The sequence below is a fragment of the Chenopodium album genome, chromosome 25 (assembly GCF_948465745.1).
Source record: "Chenopodium album chromosome 25, dcCheAlbu1.1, whole genome shotgun sequence".
Lineage (NCBI taxonomy): Eukaryota > Viridiplantae > Streptophyta > Magnoliopsida > Caryophyllales > Amaranthaceae > Chenopodium > Chenopodium album.
This window is the reverse complement of record NC_137858.1, coordinates 5,704,211-5,729,988: the sequence shown is the minus strand read 5'-3', so window position 1 is coordinate 5,729,988 and position 25,778 is coordinate 5,704,211. Positions and strand designations below refer to the sequence as shown.

Below are 25,778 nucleotides of genomic sequence, written 5' to 3'. Positions count from 1 at the left end.
TCTAAAGCTAAAGGATTAGAAGTTACAAAGTACTTCGTAGTAGATTGTGTAGTTGATTGACTGAATAATTATTAAATTTAAACAAAATTTTAGGTTGAATCAATTTCTTGCCTAGTTTCTCTGTAAAGCCTATTGGCATGAAGCTTTTACTTCTTTTTTTTTGGAGCGAAAAATTGCTAGTACTTATTGTTTTTTTGGAGCCAAATTGCTAGGCGTACATGCATATAAACCTTTTCATTAGATGTTCTCAATAAAGTTCTGTTTATATCCAAGAAAAATCAACACTCCAGGACTACAACTTTCACAAAGTACCGAGTCTGTAAAATAAAGATTTATGTAATACTTGTATACATAAATTGAAGAATAATATAGGTCACAGTCACAGAGCAAATGTGCCCTTATTCACAACTCCAATAATACATCTCAACTGCACAAACATAACATGAAAATTTTTGTCGCAATGAGTACATGACCACCAAGTCACCCACTGGACCGGCGAAATATGGTGCTTTGTCTTCAAACCACTTTCAGGATAAATGACTTTTTCACAGGCTATCATCATGATCAGTAAAAGTAACAAAATCGAGATCAGCATGACAAAAAAAAAAGTTCAGGGTTGATGACCCTGAAGTTGACAGAGAATATCACCAGTTGCTTGACGTTCTTTCTGGTCATCCTTCTCCTATACCATCTTTCTGGTGGCGATGAAATAGTCCTTGAAATACAGCACTGTAAAGAAGCCTTTTAAGGAACACCGGTATAAAGGCTTCAAGAAGGGTAAAATAATGGTGAAGGTTGATAGTGTTGTCGTCTTCAAATTGAAATTTCAACCAGGTGATGTTCCAGATTGCGCAGAACTATTCTCGCAAAAATTTTGGCTTCAAGCGCAGTTGCAGCAGCAGCTGCTGCACGCAGGACTCTCGGGGCTCCTGCATTCTGCAAAAGATTTGCATGGTGTATTGCATGGCGGCCACCTGGTATAGTGAACTGCAATTTGAAAAATGGAGGTTTTCCATGGAATATTAGAAATTTTTACAATATAAAGCATGAACACACAAACACTCCCTCCCCAAAAGATAAAGCGCAGAAGAGGAAGAGAAGCAGTGGCAACAAGAGGCCTCATCCTTTTGATGTGATTCTTTGTAGCTGAGAGGGGAGCTTTGTTTTGGGATTATCCCCAGGCACCACTACAATGCATGACACAGATTCAGGAAGTACTATCTCCTTTTTGAAGAGTACACTCACCATTCACTAAGGTCCTGTCCAGATTACTGCCAATTCTATCATCCCAGTCCATAACATTTTTTCCAACGAGTTTGACTGAAATTATCAAGTTTTAGTTCCTTCTGAGCTAAAGAGCTAACTTTCTCAAAGCAATAAACGCAGTAATTAACTAAACTTTCACAGACGATGAACTTTCTGTTTTCACAAATTCACGGCCACGAGTATCTTATAGAATTTTCTCTTTGCTACTCAGTTCAAACTGACAGAAGGGAAACTAGTAGGGGTTAATAAATGCAGTGCTTATCTAATAAATGCATGCTCATCCATTCAACTTGATTTTTTACACACACTTACACAGCTAAAAGGGTTCATATTTGAGACATTTACACACTTTCAAAGAAAATGATACAGGTATTAACAATAAAAGCAAGTTAATACCTGTATTAACAATAAAAGCAAGTTAACAGCTAAAAGGGTTCATATAAAAAACAAGTGCCTTAGCTCCTAAATAAATTAAACAAGAGTATCTATGATACTAGCAGCATTGTATATACTGGATATGCATGTCAAAAATTAAGCAGACAAATAGAAATCTCTTTTACCTGGAGAAGAGCAAATGCAGCACAAGTCTTTAATATTGAAGATGGGTTACGCAGCATTGCCACAAATCTCCCAATTTCTGCTCCACTGAAAATAATAAAGAATAAAAACCATCAATGGCAATCATAACTTACAATAAGCTTAACAATAATGCTTGAGCTTCAGAGCACTAGGAGGATGCATCTATAGATGAAAAGGCACTAAATGAATTCAACTTTTTTTTTTCTGCAATGTCAGATTGGTCCCAAAAATATGTCTCTCCAATCGCTCATTCATATAGAGTCTCTCAGTTGGTCATAAAATCAGTTTGAGACAAGGCCAAATAAATGTTGAACTGGAGGATCCAAGCTGAATCAGTAGTTCAAATATTTTAGGTCTTATGGATCATATTTAGTGGTACACTAAACCTGCGCTTTGAAAGGCCATTGCCTAGGTCAGGTATTAGTGATGAGACTGTAAGCTGTCATAAGCACGGGTGTTTGAGTTTAAAAGCTCAGCTCTAGTCACTCTTTGCTACAAATGTCAGAAACATTTAAGTTCGATAGTAATGTTTTAAGTTTTTTTCTGATGCTTTAGAGCCAAAGATGCAAAGAACATTACGAATGTAAGAAAAATTCAAGTTAAATAATTATGTTTTGAGTTTCTTCTGATGCTTTGAAACCAAAGGGCATTACAAAAGTGGTTGGCTTGTGTCCATTACTATCTGACTGCACTGAGGGCTCTGAAGAAGTTATAAACAACTATTGCTGGTACAAGTGTAATGTCAAGAAGTTCTGGTACTACCCCTTATCTTCAATTTTAATCCCCCTAATGTGCAGCTATACTTCTTACCTGCATCTAAGATGACCAGCTTCCTGTATTCGAGCTGCTTCTGTTACTTGTGCCAATGCTGCAGGAGCTGATGATGCAGCAGCTGCTGCAAATGCTTGAGGATCAGAAAAGGTGAGAACAAATGCTTCAATATGTTTCAAAGCCATCCTTCTAGCCCCATCTAAGCTTACACACTTTGACACGCCTTCAGATGAAGTTCCTGTCAAAGCAACTTCACCTATCCTGTGAAAAAAAAAAGACATTCTTAGTTAATCAAATAGTTAATGCAAACACCTGCAGTCAACATACATCCCTAGAAAGATATAAAATATGATAAATCTACAAAGCACTTTAAGCAACACCAATGATAATGATGTCAAGCAGCACTCTACCCGTCTACTGACCCTTTAGGCAACATTTTCACAAGAATCCAATGTATAAAAAAGCTCAAGGCGCGCTGAAGCGAGAAGGGTCATGCAGCGCCCCTCAGTGCACGAAGCAGTTAAAAAAAAATTGGCAGAAATTTCTCCAGGTGCGCCTCACTTGCGCCTCGGGTGCGCCTTGTGCGCTTTTGGTGCGCCTTACCAAAAACGCCTCGCCCAGACCAAGTTAAGCGCTTACCCCATTCGCCTTGTGCGTCAGCGCCTAGGCACGCTTTTTCAAACACTGCTAGATTCTAACATATTTATGCCATTTAGGCAAACCCAAATACAACCAAGTCCCTTGCTCTGTTCATTAACAAAGTTAACAGGAAAGAGAGAGAGAGAGAGAGAGAGAGAAGAAGAAGAATGTTACTACAAATCACAAGTCATTAGCAGGTACCTCTGGTTGTCTTTTTTTTTTTTTGGGCAGCAAGGTACCACATTCTTTTGAACACGATCATAAAATGATAAAACTGCTCATGATCCAGAATTTAAGCCATGATTCTTTCAGAATCAATGTGGCGGAGTATAATTTAAAGAAAGGGGCTAATCCTGAGAGCAGGAGATCAAATATGGTCTATTAAGTAACGTAACGGCTACTTTATCACGGGATTATAGCCTTGCATAACGCAATGTAATTTTCACTAAAACACACCATTAAGGGTCATCACATTATATTGTCCACAGTTCCACATCAGCATTGAAAGTGTTCATCCTGAAGAAATTGTGTTACTTCATGAAAAGGAGAATAGTTGATTCATATTTTGGATTTCAGAAAAGTTAAATAACCCTCTCACAAAAAAAGTTTTGGAGCATGACTTGAATGTTATTTAGTTCAAATCAAAAGTTTCTAGAAAGGGTCAAATCAAGCTACATCCACTACCCTCAATATAGTGTCCGACATTCTACAACTTATCAATAATCTCAAGCAAGCAGGCCTAAACTTTAAAGAGTAACACATGTGGCTGAAAAGCGATACAGTCTTCACTTTTCTGGTATTATAAAATTTGTACTCTGGTGGATCCTCAACTCATTATAGCAACTATAAAAAGGGCTTGTAAAATAAGATTGGTGTCTCATTGTCCTGCCACGTTTTAAGACAAAACACTAAACATATTAATACACTTTGTATTCTGACAATTTTACGACATGTAAGTCCTTAAGTTGTCACAAAGCAGTTTTCTAACCTACTGTATGCCAAGGTAATAATAGGCAGAATCAGATCGACCCAACACTTCAGCAAAAAAGGAAAATAACTATAATATTTACCTTCCATCAAACATATAAGCCAATGCCAATGCAGCCATGAACCTTGCCATCTTCGACACTGAAGAGGAACACAGATGAACAAGGGCAGGGACCCCACCTTCTTCCACAATCCGCAGCGCATTACCAGGATTGAAAGCAAGGTTCCAAAGAGCTCCAGCTGCTGTCTCATGAACATCCTGGAAGACAGCTGTAGTGAGAATCTATTGTTTCAACAAAAAACTAAATAAAGGTTCTCAAAGCAACACCAATACAAAGAGGAGGCCTGATGTATAATAATAGAGCAAATATGCCCACAAAAGACTTGCCCATCTCCTAATTACAAATATAACATCAGAAACAAAAAATAAAATAAGGACAGCTAGGGGTTTATCCCCCTACTCATGTCCTCGGTCTATAGAATATATTCCAGCTCAAAAGCTTCATCAAATAATCGCATTCTTCAATGCATTCCAATTTTTATTTTGGAAAATTTGGGGAAACTACCATCTGAAAATTGGTATTTTGTGAAAAACTACCTTAAATTAAAAAAATATCGTAATAAATTACCTTATAAGGCATAAAATGTTGCATTCGTTAGTTTGGCTATCTTTCGGCATTTGACTTTTCTTTTTTGCCTTATTTTCTTCCTTTTTCCCTCCACTTTCACCTAAAATTTTCATCTTCCTCAGAATTCTTTCTTCCCTCACGTTCTTCTCATTCCTACATAAACTACCCACCAAAGCCAATTTTCTCTCCCTTGTTCTTGAAGAATACCAGACCATAAAAGAATAGCTTGTCCAATACTTCATCACCCAAATTGGACGGTGGGTTTTTGCTTCAAATTAATTGCTTTGCAAACACTTTTGAGACTATTGCTCATTTGTTGTAGGTGAGATATAGGAATTGTAACTTCTTCAAGGTTTTGATGTTGGTGTCTGCCATAGATGAATTTCATAAGGTCTTGTTATAGCATGTATTAAGATGAGAGGAGAGAGAAAGAAGCTAAGGGGAAGACTGAGAATAGAAGGTGGTGACTAAGAGCCTCTACTGTGATACCAAATAGTAGTCATCAAGTTCCGAACTTTGAATTTGCGCTGCATAGGTGTATTAGAGATTGTTTGAAAAGAACTATAGGGCCATGAATGGAGAGAAAAAAGGAAGAAAATAAAAGGCAAAAAACAAAAAATCAACGTCGGAAAACAGTCAAAACTTCCAAAATCTGGCAAACGGTACCTTTTTACAACATTTTATGCTTTGTTTACATGACAGAATTTTTCAACCCCCCCCCCCCCCCCCCCCCAAAAAAAAAAAAGGAAAAAGAGAGGGAGAGAGATTTTTATAAGATAATTCCCACACATTTTCCAAAAATTAACAAAATGTAAATTTGCTAATATGCAAAACAATACCTCAAATTCTCACTATAGTTGAGTAAATATGCAATCAAATATATAATGTTACAACATTGACTAATAAGAATCCATGACTTTTAACAGCAGATGTAAATCACAAAAGATAATTTATAAATTGAACAAAGCAAATCAATTTAATCATATATAATGCTTCATACACAAACAAGAAATTTCGGCCAACCACTACACATTAGTAACAGTTACTATGTTGTCAAAGTTGAAAGCCACAATCAAGCAGAAAACAAAAGGAGAATTTAGTTTGAAAATTTTCAACAATAAGACCTTCAGCATTAAGCCTACAAGATACAGTCCATTCTCTCACATAAAAGGAAAGTGTACATGCATTATGACAAAGCTGTATATCAAATATTCAAGTGTCCGCAAATAGCAACAAAATCCATTTAGCACTACTTGGGGTGCCAGGAGGAAATATTAATCAGACAAAACAATAGCATAATCATGTACTCACTTCAGCTTCAGAACGAGCCAACGCAATAAGAGGTGCAACACCTCCTTCCCGGCCAATAGCAATGCTATAACAAAAAAAAAAAGAACATCATATAAATACAATCCAGCAAACGAAAAAGTGAAAATTACCAACACAATACATCACAAGTTAGAACGCTACTTGGTACAATATAAACATTGAAGGACAACTGACGGAAGAGGGGGGGGGGGGGGGGGGGGGGTATGGGACTATGGGAACATACCTTGCAACATTTGACTCTTCATGGTTACACATTAGACTAGGTAAACAGCTCATTCAAGTTCATAGCATTCATATATGGATCTCTTGCCAAATACTTCGTACTTTGTTATGAAAAATTAACCAATATTAATATTAATTTCGGTTTAATTTGTTTCCAAAATAGTCGTTTTTTATTTCAGACAAAACCAGGTTACATTAATAGATGTAATGTTCAATTCAGCTTCCCTTCACTTTGAGGTATTTAGGTAAAAGTCAAATATGGGACTCTTGTCAATTAATTTGTTACAGAAATTCAATCATTAATATTATCAAAATCAGTACTATTCAATTTGAATAGAGGTCAATTTTAATTCAGAGGATTAGGGTTACATTATCTGGAATGGAATATAAGGTATTGTTCAAATTATACAAATCAGATGATATGTATGGCTTGGTTTTTATAATTTCTACTTTCCTAATGGCAAAATTAAAAGAAAGCAGGGGCAAAATATCTGATACTACGTAACTAGAAAGTATGGAAACATTTTATGTATCCTCAACAGGAACATGAAGTAAATGATATAGCTTTATAAGGAGACCATTTAAGTGAAATCCACTTTTAGAATGAACATTACATGTTAATTAACAACATAGCAACTATAAATTTATAGTCCAATTTCTCCCTCATATGAGGAATATCTATTCTTTCAAGGCACTACTATATGTGTCTGCCTTTATATTATGTCCTGTTCAAAGGTCTAACAAAAGAATGAAGAACCTAACCACTATAAGGAGAAATGAATTGCTCAAAATAAAAATCATAAAATCAAACATGGCAATAAATATGTGCGAGGAACTCTATGGATACCTATTTGCCTCTGACACTGATAGGCCCCATAAAGCACCAGCAGCCCTTTCCTGAAGACCTGGAGAAGCATTTGAGCAAGACTGTGCAAGAGCAACCTAAACAAAATAAGACATAATTGTGAGTAATATACTAAACAAAATGCAAATATGCAATTCACATATTATGCATCATATACAGGTTAATAACATGTTCATTAATGCATCAGTAGCTAACATCCTAGTGTACAAAATATGAAGGAATCATGAGAGCTCAATAGGAAAAAATTGACATCCAACAGATACTAAAAATTAAACAATTTTAGTATCTTTTGCCTTACTCATTCATAGTCACTGCTGATATCAGTGGTCACAAGTTTGCACTATTTAAGACGTATTATGAACTACACGATCCTATTAGGCTAAATTCATTCGAAAGTCAAATATAAAGATTACACCACCAAGGGTCCACAGGGCATGAGCAAGATTTCTAATGGAACACAAACACAGTATGTTTACATACCAATGCCTCAACACCACCAGCTGCAGCAATTGCTTCTCGATTTCGATCATCAAATGACAAATTCCACAATGCACCAGCAGACTCCTGTCTGCTCAAGAACCATAAAATAAGTTATTTTAATAAAATAAAAAAAAAAAAAAAAAAAAAAAAAAGAGTTCAAGAGGACCGATTATTATGAATTTAAATCAGAGTCAAACAAGAACCAAACAGAAAGTTTCAATCACACAAGAGTAATTGTATAGAGTAATTTATGAGTTATAATAAGCGGGTCACACAAGAATTTATCTTCATTTAATGAGGAATATCTAAGACATATCTAACAAAATGCAGTAAAAATTGTTTCCTTTTCCACAAATATACCTGACACCTTCATGAGGAGAATGTGTCAGCTGTACCAAGGCTTCAAGAGCACCAGCCTCCTGCCCTACAGCTGAATTATTGCTGTTACTATCACCATGAGCTGCCAAATTTGCCAAGGCTCGAGCAGCCTGTAAAATCAATTGAATAATATTAGAAGTACATTAAGTATTGGTAAATTGAAGAAAGATAATCCAGATGGTCTTATTTTTCAATCAGATTTAGAAAACAACTAGTAACTCTACGAGTTTAAGGTAAAAGTGATGTTACTTTCATGGGATATATTGTTCCCCAACATGCAAATAAATTATAAAATTCCAGCTTGTCAATATAGGACATGTTCTCTTCAACTTATTTCAGGTACTTATTACTTATTCTTTAATAAATTAAATTCTCACTTCACACAAACAGTACATCATAATCCACGAAATGGCATCCAAAGTCATGGAAGACAACAAAGTTCTGGATAATATATCATCACCTGCTCTTGCACTCCCTCAAACTTGCAATTGCGAGCCAGCATCACTAATGCATGTACACCACCAGCAACTGCAACCTCCATGCTACATTTGTCATCAGCTGCCAAGTTTGCCAAAGCCCCAGCCGCTCGTTCCTAGAAAGTGTAGAAATGACAATTATTAATATTAGCACAACATAAAAGGAAACTTGTATTGTGGTATAAATTCATGAATACATAAATTAACAAGTAAAAATAGCCAAATATGTGTGATCATCTCAATGGAAGTACAAACCAGAACTCCATCACCGCCAGTTGACCATTTGAAGATAAGATCAACTAAAGCTTTAACACCTCCTGCCTCTGCAATGGCACCCTGAACAATAAAAGGATCCTATTAACAAAAAGCTCATACAAACACAGAGAACATACAATTGAAAAATAAAGCGGGCAAAAATGACCAACCTTATGCTCTTCCCCAACTGATAAATTCCATAATCCACCAGCTGCCTCCTCGGCCACCAGCCTGTTCATGGACCTTGCCAAATTTGCTAGAATAGTGATACCTCCTTCATCAGCTACAGCTTTAGCAACATTAGCATTTACAGACAAATTTGCTATTGCCTGTACATGAAAACAATGGTTACATCAGATCACACAATCACTCCTAAACATGTGGGGCTTCAATGATCAGGGGAAAGAAACTCATCTTTTCACTAAGTATGGACATTGGACAGAACTGAACAAAATAAAACCTAAGCTTATAAGACGCATATATGGAGCCTTAGATGATTCAGTGAACTTTGAGCAGATAGTAGAACTAGAAAGTGAACTAGAGATATTCATACCTTGGCAGATTCTGCCTGCAATCCTTCTCGCCACGAACTGGCGAGATGAAGGAGAAGTTGCACACCCCCACCCCGCATAACTGCTTCCGCTCTTTGTCCATCAATGCTAGTATTCTCATCATCAATAACCACAAAAGTAGCAAGCCCAGTAGCTGCCCTTTCCTGAACATCCTCCTGTGAGCTCTGCATCAAACTGAGCAACAATGTAGCACCCTGACTGACCCAAAAGTTATCCAAACCAGGAGGATTACTCTCAGCAATTCGCAAAAGCGAATACGAAAGAAACCATTCGAGCCAAGTCATAATGTCATCCAATTTCTGATCTTTCCTTTCGGTATCCCTCCAATCCAAAAACACATTCCTACCTTTCATTGAATTATCGACGAATAATGAACCTACCCCTTTGAATATATCACTGAGCAGGGACAACAACAACTTACCTTTACTCCCATAGCTGCTTGTCACAAAGCTAGCATCTTCCTCAACATTTGTACAATTAAGAGCACACAACACCTTCAAACTCTGACAAGACAACATCATCCTCGAAACCGCGGTAGGACTAATATCAGTCCTCGAAACATCCAACCCAACTAAATTAGGCAACTTACTCCAAAGATGAGAAACCAAACCCCATTTCAAATTAGAAGTCCCAGCAACAGATAAAAATCTAAGTGACCCCATATTACCCAAAGCAGTTTCATCAACTTTCAAACAATCCATAAACCCAATATCACACAAATTAACACAATTTTTAGCAAGGGCATTGATAGAATCAGAGTCAATTTCTCTTACCCCAGATAATCTGAGCCTCCTCAACTTCGGGCAGCAAATGGCAACTGCCCGGATCGCATCACTGCTGATTCTCTCACAAAAATCAGGCCCCAATTGAAGACACTCAAGCATCTCATGCCGGGCAGCGATGACCGAAAGCGTAGCATCAGTCATTTTCCGGCAATACTCACCGGAAATTTCCCGTAAACCCTTTGCTTTCAAGTAAATGATAGCATCAGCTGACTCCGCCCCAAGAAATCGAACCCGGCGAAGGTTCGAACACCGCGACGATAACGAAACAGCCGAGCTAGCGTCACAACGGTGCGCCCGGAGGTCCAAGGACTCCCACAAACAAGGAGTAGAGCCCAGATTACGCCATGTCCGGCACGAAGAAGACAAGCTAGCTCTATCTCTATAGTTCAAAAGGGCGAAAAGCTGGATTACCGTATCATCCGGCAAGGTGGTCCAATCGACGGCGACGCCAATTGGGGAGGTGGGTGCGGCGGAATTTGCGGCGGGATTAATGGGTAAGATAGAATGAGGAAAATCGGCATCGTTTTCATCAAGTATGAGTTCAGGGTAGCTGGGAAGAAGGAGCTTTTCTTTGCCCTTCTTAGCCACTTTCCGACGAACCCTTCTGCTCATACCAATGAAATTTGATGATTTTGCAAGTGAATGAGAGAGAATTGAAGTTGAATTTTTCTGGGTTTTTGAGGGTTCAATGAGAAACCTGACCAACAAAGGTGCAGGTGAGGAACAAGAGAGAGAAGGAAGACAAGCAATGTAAGGAGAGACGCAAAGGTAAAAGGAAAAAAAAAAAAAAAAAAAAAAAAAGGCTGTGATGAATGAATTAGCTTGGCTAGTATTGTCTATTGACCTCAAAATGATGCATTTATACATCTAAAGTTTTTGTAAGCTACAAGTTTGGATTCTTTGAGTGGGGATATATAGCCCATTTATCAGGTGTTTTTACATGATTGAGATTGTGTTCTACTTTGGTTTTGGCCTTTTGGATGGAGGATTTGCAACCCAATGGGTTGTTAGGGTTTTTCAATGGCGGATCCGATTTGGTTTTGTTACGTAATAATTTGATTAGTTTGAATTACAAGTCGAATTTTACGACAAGTTAAGGAAAGGCGATATAAATTACAATGTACTATCATGTACCTCAGTATCGTGGAAAGTTGTCTGGGTATTTTGGTACATACAACGAATGTGTAAAATATTTCATATCACGTATTTGATTTGTATGGTAACCTGCTGTGAAAGTTACATGCTTGCTCACACGCACCATTGTAAAGTATGATCTCCATAAAATGGGGAAAAAATTGATACTATTGCACGCTAGAGCTTTACCTTTTGTGCTCAACACAATCAACGAAATACGCACATACATCTCGCACATCACCTTATCAAGTACGAAAGAGGCACACTAATTTGTAAACTCTCTCATGCTCGCACACGCTATTGTAAAGTATGCTCTATATTAAATTGTTTTAGGCACATTCCCCCCGCTATTATTCAAATCACTCTAGTGCTATGGGTACTGTGAATCCTCTACCATCCACATTGCAACAAAGTCATGTCATGAGTTGCGGAGATCTAACATTGCATGAATTTGACTACTTTTGGATATATTAAGTTTGAAATCATGATGAAGATTTCTTGTAAAAGAGAAGCTTGGGTTTGTTGGAAGTTAGTTCAAAACAATTTCATGGTCTCTCCTCTTAAGTTGTTCATCTACAATTCTAAGTTATTGATTATTGTTGCAACGAGATTGATTGCGAGAGGAAAAAAAACCTTCCAATCATCATTTTCTATTAGAAAGGCTCATTCCATTAAACTTCAAATTGAAGTTTTAATTCAACTATCTCCATAAAAGTTCATGCCATGCTACTCCACATAATCTTGAATTTCCTTTGTTAGCTTTACTTCGATCAACACAAAAACAACATTTATTCCATGTAAAAGAGGTAATGTGCCACCTTTGTCAAGTTTCAATAACATGTTGCTCATTTTTCACTTGTGAAGGCCATTCTTATGGCGATCTTGAATGAATTTATTAATGATTAAGGGTCTGTTCTGATTGATTGAACTAAGCTTAACTGAACTGAACTTAACTCAACTTATAGGAGTTAAACTGAACTGAATATTTTATGAGATAAGAAAATTAAGAACTAAACTGAACTTATTGGAGCTGAACCGAACTAAACTGAAAACAATCTGAAGAGGCCCCGAATGTGACCATCTCTTTTATGTTCCACCTCACTAGGATCCCCAAACTAGAAGATGAGAATGAAAATTTCAAAAATTGAAATTTGCAATACATCCACTCAACATTCCATTTACTAAAGTACACAAAAAATCACTAATTTAAATGCATGCCAAACTAAATAAAAATCGTTTAAAAAAGAAAAACAAAATAATAATCAATTATTTTTAATAACATTAAATGTAAAATGCTATTGTAAATTAAACTTTAATTATTGCAATCAACACGAAATTTTATCATGCTTCAAAATTAATACAAAATACAAATTTAAGAACCGTGTTAAATGCACACTCCAATTTTAGGACAAAGATATCTATAGTAATATATAAAGTGAAAGGGGGTTTTGGGTGATAAATTTTTTTTTCCCAAAATACCCCTCTCATCTTTTATTAAAAAAAAAAAAAAAAAAAAAAACTACCTTCATTTTTTTTTGAAAATAACTACCATCAATATAAATAATAAAAAAAAACCTACCATTGTTTATTAAAAGTTAAAAGCTAACTATTTTTTTTTTTTTTTTAATTTTTTTAACTTTTTTTAAAGGAAGTCATATCCATGATTTCATCAATTTATAAAGTCACTTATATTTAGAATTTGGAAGATAATATTTCGGAAAATAAAAATAAAAATCGAGTCATATAGCTTTCTTATCTTGCACACACAATTTTGCGTGTGTCTCCTACTTTGTATATTTAATAAACCAACTTGGAAAAAAGTTAGTTACTTTGAAAATAACTGTAAAAAAATTCAAAAATATCAACAAAAAAAAAAACACAAAAACAGGAGTAGGTGAGAAAACCAATTGGAATCAAATTACACAAAAATTCTTCCAATTTCGTCGTTTGTTTGTTGGGTGATTCATAGCCAGTAATTGGATCACTGTCCAGATTCCACGAACATCACACTCCAATCTTCTATCATCCAATCGAAATCCCTTTAATCATCTGAAATTTCCAGAATCAATCAACCAATACCCATTTTCTCTCTCCTCATTTTGTTTTCCAATCTGTTCAATTACTATGATCTTCAATTCATACTAGTTCATTTTACCCGCCATTAAAGTGCAAATCCCAGAAATTTTTTCGCCGTAATTTTTCTGGGTTTTAATCATTTAGAGCTATGAATTTGGGTAGGCAGAAGAAGAACAATGGTGGTGCTTCATCTTCATCTTCTTCACCAAATTGGTTTTCGCATTTCTGGGAATCAGCTTGCCGGAGTAAACCCCTCGCACCCAATTCTTCCGACGTTCGTACGAACTCCGGTGACGGCCTTGTACGGCGGTTGGGACTGTTTGAGCTTGTTCTTATTGGTATTGGAGCTTCGATTGGTGCCGGGATTTTTGTTGTTACTGGTACTGTTGCTCATGATGCTGGCCCAGGTATAAACAATAATTTTAGGTTTTTGAATTGTATGTTCTAATTTAGTGTATATTGTTGTTAAATTTGTTTTTTTAGATGTTTATTTTGAGTTTTTCTGTAGTGGGTCAGTCTTATTTTCAATTTTTAGCTTGAATTGAACTGGGTTTGATTGATTGTTTGTTGGTGATATTTGCTGTGTTAATTGCTTTGTAAAAAGAAATATTACATTTGGAGTTGCTGCATCTTTTTGGACAACTTGAGTAATTAATGATATGGTATCCATTGGGACAACTTAGACTTAGCTGCGTGTCTTCCCACTGCTGAAAAGGTTCAAATTCGTGGGGTAGCCGGTGAGTCACCGGTGGGACCCATCACTGTTTATACTTCCATTTTGTTGCTATCTTTGGTTTTATTCTGTTGTCTATTGTGGATTTCAGTAGAGGGTTTGTGAATGATATTGGTTTTGAGGTGGCCTTACCTTAAATAATGGATAGTGTATCTCAAAGCCCACCTTAGGTAGTTTCATTATGGTGACAAAGAGGGAAGTACTGAAGAATTGATTGACTTTGCTATCGAATTTAGTGGTCCTGATGAAGTTGCTGTGTACTAATAATTTATTTCAAGCTATAACCATGCCTGATTGCCTGTCATGGTTGTCAAGTATTTGAATTTTCTGTTACATTTCAAACTATTAAGAAGGGAAATTAGCAGGAAGCTGAACTATAGGTAATATGGGATCAAAGTTGTTTGGCTGATGGGCATCGGTAAAAGAGAGGGTGATTGGTTAGAACTCAGAAGATAACCATGTCAGAGGCTGAGTTCTTGATAACAGGCTTATCTAGCCTATTTATTAGACTGCCTCTGGTAGGTACTAAGATTAAACTCCAATAAGGGCTAATCAACTACATGAATTTGGAGGCTGTTCCCCAGATTTTACTATAATAGTGCTCTTCATCAAAATATCAATGGCAGCATGCTGAACAATCAGTAATCTCAGTATGTTGGTTGAAATATTGGCATTGCTGCAATTGATGCTTGAGTACTTCTCTTCTTTATCTCCTAGTGGTTTTCTTGACAGTCCTATGTTACGGAATTATCTTATCCCTGTTTACCAACTTAACCTTGTTGCATTCATGGTCTTTCTTCTCTCTTGAAAGAAGGTTCAACGCTTATATTACTTCTATCTTTGTGCATTTTGATACATAGTTTTGGGATTTTGTATTTGTCAAATAATTTTGTGATTGTTGGTAAGGGCGCAAGAAAATCGGCACGAACAAATTAAAAATACTTCAAACTACATTGACAAATGTTCTCGCTCAGATATACGGCCTGATATTTCGATTATGATATTTGTTTGAAAACAGCATGTTGTTTCTTTTAGAATAAAAAGCTTACGTGAATTTCTTTTGGATACGCAGCTGTGACACTCTGCTTCATACTTGCTGGAGTGTCATGTATACTCAATGCACTCTGTTATGCTGAGCTAGCTTCCCGTTTCCCTGCTGTTGTTGGAGGAGCATATCTGTATACATACTCCGCTTTCAATGAGCTCACTGCTTTCTTGGTGTTTGCACAACTGATGCTTGACTACCACATTGGGGCAGCTAGTATTGCAAGGAGTTTGGCCAGCTACGCCATTGCTTTACTAGAATTGTTTCCCTCTGTCAAGGGAAATATTCCAAACTGGATAGGACATGGTACCAAGGATTACTTAGGAGTTTTCTCGATTAACGTGTTAGCTCCTATCCTTTTGTTCATCCTGACAATAGTTTTATGTTGGGGTGTTGGAGAATCTTCAATTGTGAACTCATTCATGACTGTCACAAAGGTACCGTCCTTTTATGATATTACTGGCAGTTGCTAAATTGCTCCTATTATGATGAAGTTATAGGATATGTTGAGTGCAAAAGCTAAATGTATTTGACATAGCTGTGCACTTTGTGTTGACATGCAGGTAGTCATTGTGATTATTGTTATTATTTCTGGGGCATTTAAGGTTGATGTGTCAAATTGGTCTCCTTTTGCTCCGAATGGTTATGGTGCAGTTTTAACTGGAGCAACTGTAGTTTTTTTTGCTTATGTTGGATTTGATGCTGTTGCTAATTCTGCTGAAGAATCTAAAAACCCACAGGTAAGTCATATGAGATTGAGATTGCTGATTCTACTCCTTTTTATATACATATATCCTTGTATAATTTGATTCTCTGCTGATGCTTTAGAGGGATTTGCCATTGGGCATAATTGGAAGCCTTCTCATCTGCATAGGGCTATATATTGGTGTTTGCTTGGTGATCACTGGAATGGTTCCTTATAATCTTCTTGGTGAAGAGGCTCCATTGGCCGCAGCATTTACATCCAAAGGCCTGAAATTTGTCTCTGTTCTGATCAGTGTTGGTGCTGTTGCTGGGCTTACAACTACCCTTCTGGTCGGACTCTATGTTCAGGTGAATAGATGCAATGACGCATTTTTAGAATATAGTGTCTTTCCTATCATTTGCATGGTGTGGCAGATCTACATGAATTGATGTTGCTGGCTCCTACTTTGTCTCGTTTGTGTATAATAATGGAGATGGTCCATTAAAAATTTTAAATTTGAAAATTTGAAGGAATGGCTTATATTACCATTCATACAAGTTTGCTTATTTCTTTAGTGTTTTCTAATGTACAGTCTCGGTTATACCTTGGGCTTGGAAGGGACGGCCTATTACCTAAATTATTTGCTAAAGTACATCCGAAGCGGCACACTCCAATAAATTCTCAGGTCTGGGTAGGTCTCGTGGCTTCGGTCATGGCTGGACTACTTAATGTGCACGTGCTTTCTCATATTCTCTCAGTTGGGACACTGGTATGTTAGAATCGCACTGTTAAGCTTCATATTTGACTATTTTATATATTCATCCATCTCTGGATTTGCTTGAATTCTGAATTCTTGTTCTTCTTCAGACGGGCTATTCTGTAGTGGCTGCCTGTGTTTTATCTCTCCGGTTTGAAGAAAAATCTCCTAGTCAAGCATCAACCAGATGGTGCTCTAAATGGGCAGAAGGTGTACTGTGGCTGGTTCTGTTGGCTTGCTGTGGATTTGGAGCTGGATTAACGTATCGTTTTGGTGCTTCATTCTACTTCTTGATCATACCTTTGGTCATAGCTATAGTTGCATTAGTGGCTCTTTATGTCCGTCAAGTGAGCATTCTCCACTATTTTTATATTAATGATCATATACCTATTAGTTTGCTTTAGCACCAATAGATCTCAGCATCAGTTATCTTATTGCCCCTGCTACCTTTCCTTAATGTAAAAGCATTAAGTAACTCAGAAGCATTGATGAATTCAGATTGCTATTTTCTATGTTATGTAATCCATTTGTGTTTTCTTATTCCAGGTCTATTCACATCCTCCAGGGTTTTCCTGTCCAGCAGTCCCTTTCTTGCCAGCTCTCTGCATTTTTTTCAACATGTTCTTGTTCGCTCAGGTTTGCCTCATTTTGCCTTAATCACATGTTCAAATGCCTTGCAATAAAAGAAATTAGAAAAAACACTGTTTATTTCAATGTTTCAATCTTGATAATATTAGAAATCTTGCTTTGCAGCTGCATTATGAAGCATGGGTGAGATTTGTGGTCTTTAGTCTCATTACAGTTGGCATATATGCTTTCTACGGCCAGTTTCATGCAAAACCAAGTTCAGATGAAACCATTGTCTACCATAGGACATCTCCTGAAAGTCCACATTTGAAGTAGTTTCTTTGAAGGTGTAAACAAACTCATTTACATGACAGAGCATACTGTATTCTTTTGCCATCAGATGCTGGTGCATGCTAACCGGGAATCGTCTGTTGATTGTCAGAGGATATGCAGCTTGATTTCAGAAAATTTGCTGGGGTGATATTGTTGAACAATTGTTTTACATATTTGTACATGCACTTGTAATTAATGGTTTCCCTCGAGGCATTTATTTTTTCACAGCTTCAAGATCCCAGACTGTGGATCATGTTGAATTGATTGGTTTGACGTGGTTAAATTATTTTAAAGGAGTCTTGTAAACCAATCAAGTCTTTGTCCCAAATTACATTCTAATCAGATATTGCTCTCTTGTTCGTTCTCTTCATGCATTAAAAATCATTTATGTGGCTTGGAATGCAGAACTTTGAACTTGTATCCATTTATCAATTTAAAGCTATGGTGACCTTTTACAAAAAAAAAAATTGCAGACAACACCAGAGTGAAATCCAATGCTTCTCCTTGGACTTGCATTCTTTTTAACATTTGGCAATTCCATGTCAAAAACAAAAGCATATCAAATGAGTTACTCTGAATTGTTGTTAAATGGTGATTTTGAATTTTTGTACCAGTACAAAATTTATGCCAAAATTGGCTTGTGTGGCTCATTGGAAACAATAACTTCAATTGATCAACCATAATACTCCACAGAGAGCATAATACATCAGTAGCATCACTATCTCCCACAATTTAACCCTAATTCCTACGGATTTCTTGAAATCGACAATCTTCTAGTTCCCCCAGAAAACCTGGAGCAAACTGAGAAATGTCAAAATGGAAAGTATACTTTTGAATCCAAGGACTGGTTTGAAACACAACTCGTATCCATGTTAACTTGCAACTTCAGCTTGGATTTACCTCCCTACTTAATCACAGACTACATCGGAATAGAATCCTATGGTTCTCCTCTGACAATCTTTGATGCTCACCAACTCTACGTCAAAAACCTCAAACTGTTTGGCACTGAAGAAAGTTGATGGTCCAACCTGCAAATTATATATGATATCATGAATTGACCTAACTCAAGAACTGTCCATAGTCCTATACATTATATTTCTACATCATCACTAACACATTTTGTCTTCCTCATATCAAGTAATAGTCTTGTACTCTGGTAATAATACGAAAGCTAATTTTGACACTTCCATCTGTGTAAGTTTTACTCAATCAGCACCTCTTTTCATGTCTCAAACATAGCACAAAAGATGTGCATTGTAACAATAGCTCATATGATAAGTTTTACACCCACAAAATATCAATATAAGTGTGAAAGATAAAGAGAGCAACTTCAAGCATTAATGAACTGACCGGTGGTCCAAGTTCTGGAGGAATGATTATTCTTCTTTTACCCCCAGGTTTCATGTCACGTATACCTTCCTCAAATCCTGTTCAAAATCCCTCTATTAGAATAGATTTCAGGATCTCATTACGTCCAACATTTTCAAATTTCTCACCTGGCACCAGTGCCTTAGTGCCCATCCTAATTTTGGCAGGAGCACCCTGCAAGTATGTGCTGTCAATACGGCGACCTGACTCATTATACCCAATGTATTGGAAAATGACCTGCATAAGTATAATATGAGGTATTCAGAGATCAGGCTTAATCCATCAAGAGATATAGTTTTCTCTCAACTCTAACAGGTACAACAGAAAAAACCAGAAATCGAGTATCTTTTTGTGTACATCTTCCACCGAGAATTTGATTATAGGGAAACTTAAATTAGTATCCATGTAATTTGAAGTACCTTATGATAACTTTGACTATTCTAATCTAGTATCAAGGTGACTGTTCTAGTTTAGTTATAACTCCCAACATTCTGCATATGCACAAATCAAGGACACAAGGTGTAAGGAACAATTTAACCCTCAGGACACAAGAAACAAAAACCTGCTGGCCATCTTTCGGGCAATCACCTTGACCGACTTCAAAATCTCGGTATATGAGTCCAGAATCACGCTTTATATAATTGTCAGATGCCACCACCTTAACCTCAAAACCTGAACAAATAATAATAGACAATATTGAAACAAGACATGGCTGCATCTGAATCATATATATGTTCCAAGAATGTTGGTGCAAAGCAAACCTTCTCTGATAAAACTTGGAAAGTCATCAGGAGCGTTGTTTTCTCTTTGTATCCGCTTGTTCTGCTCTAGCAAGCGTCTTTCATCATATGGATTCTTAGTCTTTGTTTTCCCATAAGAATATAAAGTTGGAAAAGAACTAGACGTCACAAACATAACGAGCAGCATCCTTCTCAGAGTTTTATCTTCCGACAGCACTTTACTGTCATTCTGTTCACTGCATAACCATTTAGCAACCAATGAAGAAGTGGAATAGAGTTTCATACTTTTAACATATTTTCTTTCTTTTAGACTAATAGCTGGACTTAACTAGCAAGAGCACCAGCAATAACATGAGCAGGATTTCGACAAGAGCAACAGCACAGAACATATGTAATCGAAACATTCAATTTACCTCTTACCTATTTTGTTCTAAACTACAGCTTGGTCTGCTTGGATGGCAGCAAGATATTTGCTTTCTCGAGAAAAAGGAGTACTTGAGTGTAGGGCAACATGATGCCACATTATCTACAAGTCGAATTTGCAAAGTAATGAGAAACTCTATGTATGCCCCTCAAATAATTGAGATACTCAGATACACTAATCACCAATTCCTTATACCCTCTACATTCTTTAAAACATTTAACACTTCATTCTGTCACTCGAACTGCATTTTCAAAGAATGGGTGACAGGTGACAAGCTTTTGCACTTGCATCAAAGTTCATGTAATATATACTACCTCCGTCTGGATTTACTAGTCACTACTCGTCAAATTACACTATCAACGTGACAATAATCAATTCCGGGCCGAGGAAGTAACAATAAATCAGCTATTCCCCAATCCTCCCCCCTCCCCTCCTCCACCAAGTTGATCTCCCCCTATTTGGCCTATTCAAAGTTTCCAATTGAAAAAACAAAGGAAACTGGATAATGGGTATTATAAATTGAAGCAAATTCATACTACAGAATTAAATTAAAAATTAATCAACTTGTAACTATTGAATTGCAAAAGCATAAACATTATATTCAAAAATGAATTTACCAAAAATTGATGCATTCTACAAATAGATAAACTCTAGCAGAAAGCTATGAAATGCACAAACAAATTTATACTACCAACTGGGAATTTTGTACTTCACTTGATTATACAACTGATAACTCATAGAAGTTGCATACCACAAAATAAATATAAAAAAGTAGAAAGTCAGAAATTGAACAGAGATAGGGGAAGAGAGAGACTTACAAGAGAACAATGGTTTGGATTGAAGGGAAGAAGGTGATGAGAAAATAATCATGGCTTTAATACCAAGAATTTTTGTTAATATTCTGGGGAAAATTTGCTGACAGCAGTTTGCTTTCCTTGTTATCTTCATTCAGATCATTTTTTCCTCACGTAAGCCCTTCAGCTATTGTGTATTTACGCTCCACACCCTCCATTATTTTAATTACACCTTTCGTTCCTAATTAAAAGTCTCATTTCTTCTAAAAATCTCATTTAACCTCTATCTACTTCGTATTACTTGATACAATTTTAATCAATTAGACCATGTGAGTTATTTGTGTTCACCATTGATCATCCAAATCCCATTCTGTTTATAATTATATTCACTTTTAATCAACCAAACTCCACTATCTTACTTTTTTAATTCAACCACTACAACAAAAGGTAAACAAAACTTATATTAGTGGAGTGAGAAAGTATCTAGTAGTAAGTCACTTTAAAAGAAGACATGCACCTTATTAGTTATTATTATAAATTTATAAGTATTCTAGATTTATAGAGGCACTTTGTTACATTGTAACTTCTTAGTTCTATTGTCTCGGGTAGAGCATGTCAAGTTCACAAGTTGTGTCAATTCTCATATTATCTTAAATAAACCTTTGTAGATTTTGGCATTTTGCACATGCATGAAGCACATTTTTGCCCCCTTAATTCCTTGATTTTCTTCCCTACAAAGACTCCCTAATCTACATCATTAGCATATCATTCTCACTCCTTGTAAATTAAGCAACCTTGAATATGATGTAATTAGTATCTATCTATCTATATAGCCTATTACCAATTAACAATCTAACATAGTTGACAAAAGTCTAAATTTTCTTTTAGTAGTACATGATTTAATGATAAACAATAGTCGTCATTATAATATCTTTCCGATCCAAACTCTAAATAAAATAAACAATTGTGTTGAGGTGTGCCATAACATAAGCCGCCTCAATTGCTTCTCTAAAATTATAATAAAAACTAATCAAAATACGAAACTAATTAAATTTAGAAACACAAATCCAATAAACAATATTACGAGTATAACCCGAGTCAAAAACTAGTTTTTTACATGACATCAATACAAAATAAATAAAAAAAAAAAAAACAAATTCTTTGTAAATAAGAACATTCTACTATACTTCTAGTTTTTTCTTTGAAAAATATAAAAATTTGCTTGTAGTTTAGGGCAAGAAAGAAGAAAATCGGGAATTAGAATTTGGAAGACTAAAAATTGGATCAAATTGAGAGCGAAAGAAAAGATGGCCCAGCCAAGCAAAGAGCCATGCAAGAAACAAGCCTGTGACATTCAATCTTGTTTATCGAAGAAAAATTTCAATCCTAAAAATTGTATTGATGTCATTCAAAAGCTTCAGAAATGCTGTGAAAATTGCAATTATGATTCTACCCATTGTGCTTCTCTCTCTGGTCTTCTCAAGCAACATGCCAAGCCCTCTAATTAAGGGTATGCCCTTCTAATTTTCTTAGTTTTATTGCTAATTTTGATCTATTATAGTGTTTATTTTGTTGAATTATATAAGGGTTATGGTTGATTTTGTGGGTTTGATTGAATTTCTTTGATGATTTTGTTAATACCCATTAGATGATTTTGATGAAAGTTATTGAATTTCTGGGGTTTTGTTGATTTGATGAGTTGATATTATGTGATTGACTTGTTTTTGATTTTTTGCTGTCTGATTGAATTTATTCTAAGCTGAATGTACGATTGACTTTGGTGGGTGTAATTAGAGAAGGGTTCAGGATTGTATCCTCCCTTGTTTTGATCCTAGAAGTATATGGAAGCCGGAAGGGCCATAGGGCATAGGGTAGATAGGTTTTGGGTAAGATGGACCGTGTTATCGGTTTTTGTAAAGTCGTAGAGATTTGGCTAATGCTTTGATATTGATCTTAGAGATACCGATATTTTAAGGAGATGGAGAGTGTTGTAAGCTGTTTGGAACATTGAATTATATACAAGTATCATTTAATTGGGAAAAAGAAGGATAAAGGAGTGTTGCTAGCTGGAGATATACCTATAAAGTAATGAGACCGATATGTTGTTAAGGCTCCTTCTCCTATGATACGGCGAAGAATTAAGGACATCATGGATGAGGGTGATATGGGCAGTTCAGTTCCAACTATCATGGAAAATTTTATGTTCATTAATTGTCGGAATGGGCTTCGGTTAGATCTTTGATTCAAGAGAGAGTAGTCTCATCTTATGGTCCCCTTTTTGGCGTCCCAAAAGCTCCTAAAGGGGGCAATACTGTGAGGTTAATTTTCATCTTTTCATCATGAAAGTGTGGAGTCTCAAATCAGAAAGGCATGAATAAGTTAACATCTTAGAAAACGAGGTTCATCTTAGCAAGAAGTGATGAACCTCCAAAAAGTGATGCTCATCTAGTCTCCAATTAATATGCTTGCCTAGGGTCTAAATCACAAATCAGTATCATTAATTGATAGAAAATTAAGTGCCAAATTGATACCATGTCATCTCATGTGTCCGGGAGGTTATTGCACAAAGGTGGCTAGCTGTAGTTATATTGGTAATCTTACCTCCTCTCAGATTTTATTGAGGTTTCCTCAGCAACCAATCGTTGCAGAAAGCTCTGACGATCTCACTACCTTACTAGGCCCCATGTATCTAGGTTTTACTTTAGGTTTTACTACGCCTCACCCTGATTATTTGAGGGAGTTTCAGTCTAATACGAAGTATAATGAATGTGTTAGTGTATTCTCTCTCAGTTGAGCATCTGTGCAAACAATAGCTGTAGAATTTTCTACTTGTTCCGTTGCCCCTAAAGTGTCAGAGAAGAAAGGTAAATCTCTTGGTATGTGTAGCATGTGTGGATAATCTAAAGCCTATTAGTAATTTATTTCAATTGAATCTAAGGCCTATTACATATAATTTGATTTCAATCAAAACTGAAGCCTTTTGGGAGTTGTCAATAAAAAAAACTCTTGGTGCTTGATCTTCAGTGTCAGCTAGTAAGCAAATTAGCTGTTATGACTCAAGAGCGTGTTCTTTAAATTGGGGATAGCTCTATTATGGCCTTATGGGTGACATGTTATAAGTTTTGTTTCGACTTGCAAGAGTGGTGTTATTATGTGTGTTTGTCAAGAGAGGAAGGGTTATGGTGGGTCATTTGATGCGTATGTATGTGGTATTTTACTAAGTATCTTTCTAATATTAAATTTCTTCTTTATCCTACTGTGAATCTGTGATTATGTTAATGCATGTGTTTGTTATGCTTTCTCATGTTGACTATGCATAATTTGTGGAATCTTTCTTTGAACTGCAGTGTATCATGCAGACAAGCAGAATGCGGGTTAGCAAAAGATTTGGTCGCTCCAGCTACAAGACACTTGAAGTCATAGTATAGTTCACAATACTGATTTTCATCTAATAGATGCTCTGTATATCAATATGAAGCCAGTAAAGTTTGCAGCCTTGACGAACATCTGTCAAGTATATTGAGCTTTTTCACTGATGCTGCTTGGAAGGCTTCTGCAGGTAGTGTTGTATTTAGACAATTTCTTGTCAACTGCCAGAAAGATCAGTTTTAGGAGAAAGATAACCAGATAAGAACTTTGAGTGGCAACTCTGTGTCTCTGTCCCTCTTTATCAGAGTTTTTTCTACTGCCATTGAATTTTGGTCTAACTCTACAATTAATTTCTTTCTTGATTAGTTTTGATGGTAGCCGTTATTAGTAAGTTAGAACTCCGTAATACTAGTGGTTATTTAATAACGGTAATTTATAAAGTATGACAATGGAATGCGCCGTGTGACACTAGTTTAAAGAAAAAGAAAGCCTTTGACGTTATATATGGATATGTGAAGTTGACTACGTAAACATCTTAACAACCTCATGCCCAACAAAACAAATCTATTAACTATTGCTAAAACAAAACCTTGCTGACATCATCAACCCACAAATTAGCCTACGTGTCATTTTAACATTAAAAATTTTCCCTACATTTTCTATGAGTGATGTCATTATTTATTTATTTATTTATTTTTTGATCTCTACACTATACATTTATCTAACAAAAAAAAATTACCACTTACACAAGTATAAAAACTTTATTTTATGCATATAATAAAAATTAATTCAATTGTGCAACACACGGGTCTAATCTAGTTTGTTTCCTATATGGCTATATGCCAATATGTGTGATTCTTTTTTTTATTTTTTTTTTATTTATTTATTTTTTTTTTAATAAAGTACTATATGATTTGTCATTTTTATTTTTTGATTTTTTAAAATCTTAACTTTTCTTTTTAAATTCAAAAACCTTTATTCCTTTTTTTCCTCTAATTCTTATCAAATATATTGTAATTTTGGTTGTGAGAGAGGGGTAATTTGGTCCAATAAATTTATGTACCAAAATTTCCCTTCTCTTTAAAAGGTACATAAATTTGGCAAATTGGGGTGAAATTGAAAACAGAGGTTAATGTTGAAATCTATAATATAATTGTAGAGTAAGTTAATGAGGTTTCTCCAAAACCTCAATTCTATAATATAAATTGCAGAGTAAGTTAATGAGGTTTCTTCAAAATCTATAATATAAATTTGGCGATTTGGGGTGAAATTGAAAACAGAGGTTTATGTTGAAATCTATAATATAAATGTAGAGTAAGTTAACATTGTTCGTCACATATTTTTATACATTTTTAAACTAAAGTCGTACCATTATCATACACATATATATGCACTTACATGCTATAAATTATACTCCTCACTTCATCAAATAGATATTCTTTGCTTCTTCTAAACCTTACAATACAACTTAAAGCATGAAGATTAGACGAGGGTAAGTTAGCCATGTTGGAGAAGCAGGG

At 35.8% G+C, this 25,778-nt stretch overlaps 3 protein-coding genes across 3 annotated transcripts; 1 reads left to right on the top strand and 2 right to left on the bottom strand.

Annotated features, from left to right (window-relative positions):
• Window positions 1-322: 322 nt before the first annotated feature.
• On the bottom strand, window positions 323-11,007 carry LOC145614817 (protein ARABIDILLO 1-like). The gene is made up of 12 exons (XM_081669880.1): window positions 9,430-11,007; window positions 9,047-9,205; window positions 8,877-8,957; window positions 8,606-8,737; window positions 8,128-8,255; window positions 7,768-7,855; window positions 7,270-7,364; window positions 6,183-6,246; window positions 4,326-4,501; window positions 2,656-2,877; window positions 1,827-1,911; window positions 323-987 (listed from the first exon to the last, which is right to left on the bottom strand). Exons 1-12 carry the CDS (start codon window positions 10,843-10,845, stop codon window positions 814-816), a joined length of 2,820 nt encoding a protein of 939 aa, XP_081526006.1. The 5' UTR covers window positions 10,846-11,007; the 3' UTR covers window positions 323-813.
• A 2,194-nt stretch (window positions 11,008-13,201) lies between these two features.
• LOC145614104 (cationic amino acid transporter 9, chloroplastic-like) lies at window positions 13,202-17,977 on the top strand. The gene is made up of 8 exons (XM_081669102.1): window positions 13,202-13,850; window positions 15,249-15,658; window positions 15,785-15,961; window positions 16,050-16,274; window positions 16,499-16,675; window positions 16,774-17,010; window positions 17,210-17,299; window positions 17,417-17,977. The coding sequence occupies exons 1-8, from the start codon at window positions 13,592-13,594 to the stop codon at window positions 17,564-17,566; spliced, it is 1,725 nt and encodes a 574-aa protein (XP_081525228.1). The 5' UTR covers window positions 13,202-13,591; the 3' UTR covers window positions 17,567-17,977.
• An 87-nt stretch (window positions 17,978-18,064) lies between these two features.
• LOC145614105 (peptidyl-prolyl cis-trans isomerase FKBP20-2, chloroplastic-like) lies at window positions 18,065-21,033 on the bottom strand. Its single transcript, XM_081669103.1, has 7 exons — window positions 20,914-21,033; window positions 20,092-20,197; window positions 19,693-19,907; window positions 19,494-19,603; window positions 19,060-19,168; window positions 18,914-18,990; window positions 18,065-18,591 (listed from the first exon to the last, which is right to left on the bottom strand). The coding sequence occupies exons 1-7, from the start codon at window positions 20,963-20,965 to the stop codon at window positions 18,472-18,474; spliced, it is 789 nt and encodes a 262-aa protein (XP_081525229.1). The 5' UTR covers window positions 20,966-21,033; the 3' UTR covers window positions 18,065-18,471.
• Between the last annotated feature and the right edge of the window lie 4,745 nt (window positions 21,034-25,778).

Bases quoted from the DNA above. Each gene is read 5' to 3' on its own strand.
- LOC145614817 (XM_081669880.1), bottom strand. From the start codon at position 10,845: ATGAGCAGAAGGGTTCGTCGGAAAGTGGCTAAGAAGGGCAAAGAAAAG. The intron at 8,958-9,046 runs GTTGGTCATTTT...TTTATTGTTCAG, and splicing joins CAGTTGGGGAAGAGCATAAG to GGTGCCATTGCAGAGGCAGG. The intron at 8,256-8,605 runs GTGATGATATAT...TTGATTTTACAG, and splicing joins TTGAGGGAGTGCAAGAGCAG to GCTGCTCGAGCCTTGGCAAA.
- LOC145614104 (XM_081669102.1), top strand. From the start codon at position 13,592: ATGAATTTGGGTAGGCAGAAGAAGAACAATGGTGGTGCTTCATCTTCA. The intron at 17,011-17,209 runs GTGAGCATTCTC...TTCTTATTCCAG, and splicing joins TGGCTCTTTATGTCCGTCAA to GTCTATTCACATCCTCCAGG. The intron at 17,300-17,416 runs GTTTGCCTCATT...CTTGCTTTGCAG, and splicing joins ACATGTTCTTGTTCGCTCAG to CTGCATTATGAAGCATGGGT.
- LOC145614105 (XM_081669103.1), bottom strand. From the start codon at position 20,965: ATGATTATTTTCTCATCACCTTCTTCCCTTCAATCCAAACCATTGTTC. The intron at 19,908-20,091 runs GTAAGAGGTAAA...ATGGTTATGCAG, and splicing joins TGTAGTTTAGAACAAAATAG to TGAACAGAATGACAGTAAAG. The intron at 19,604-19,692 runs GTTTGCTTTGCA...TTATTTGTTCAG, and splicing joins TCCAAGTTTTATCAGAGAAG to GTTTTGAGGTTAAGGTGGTG.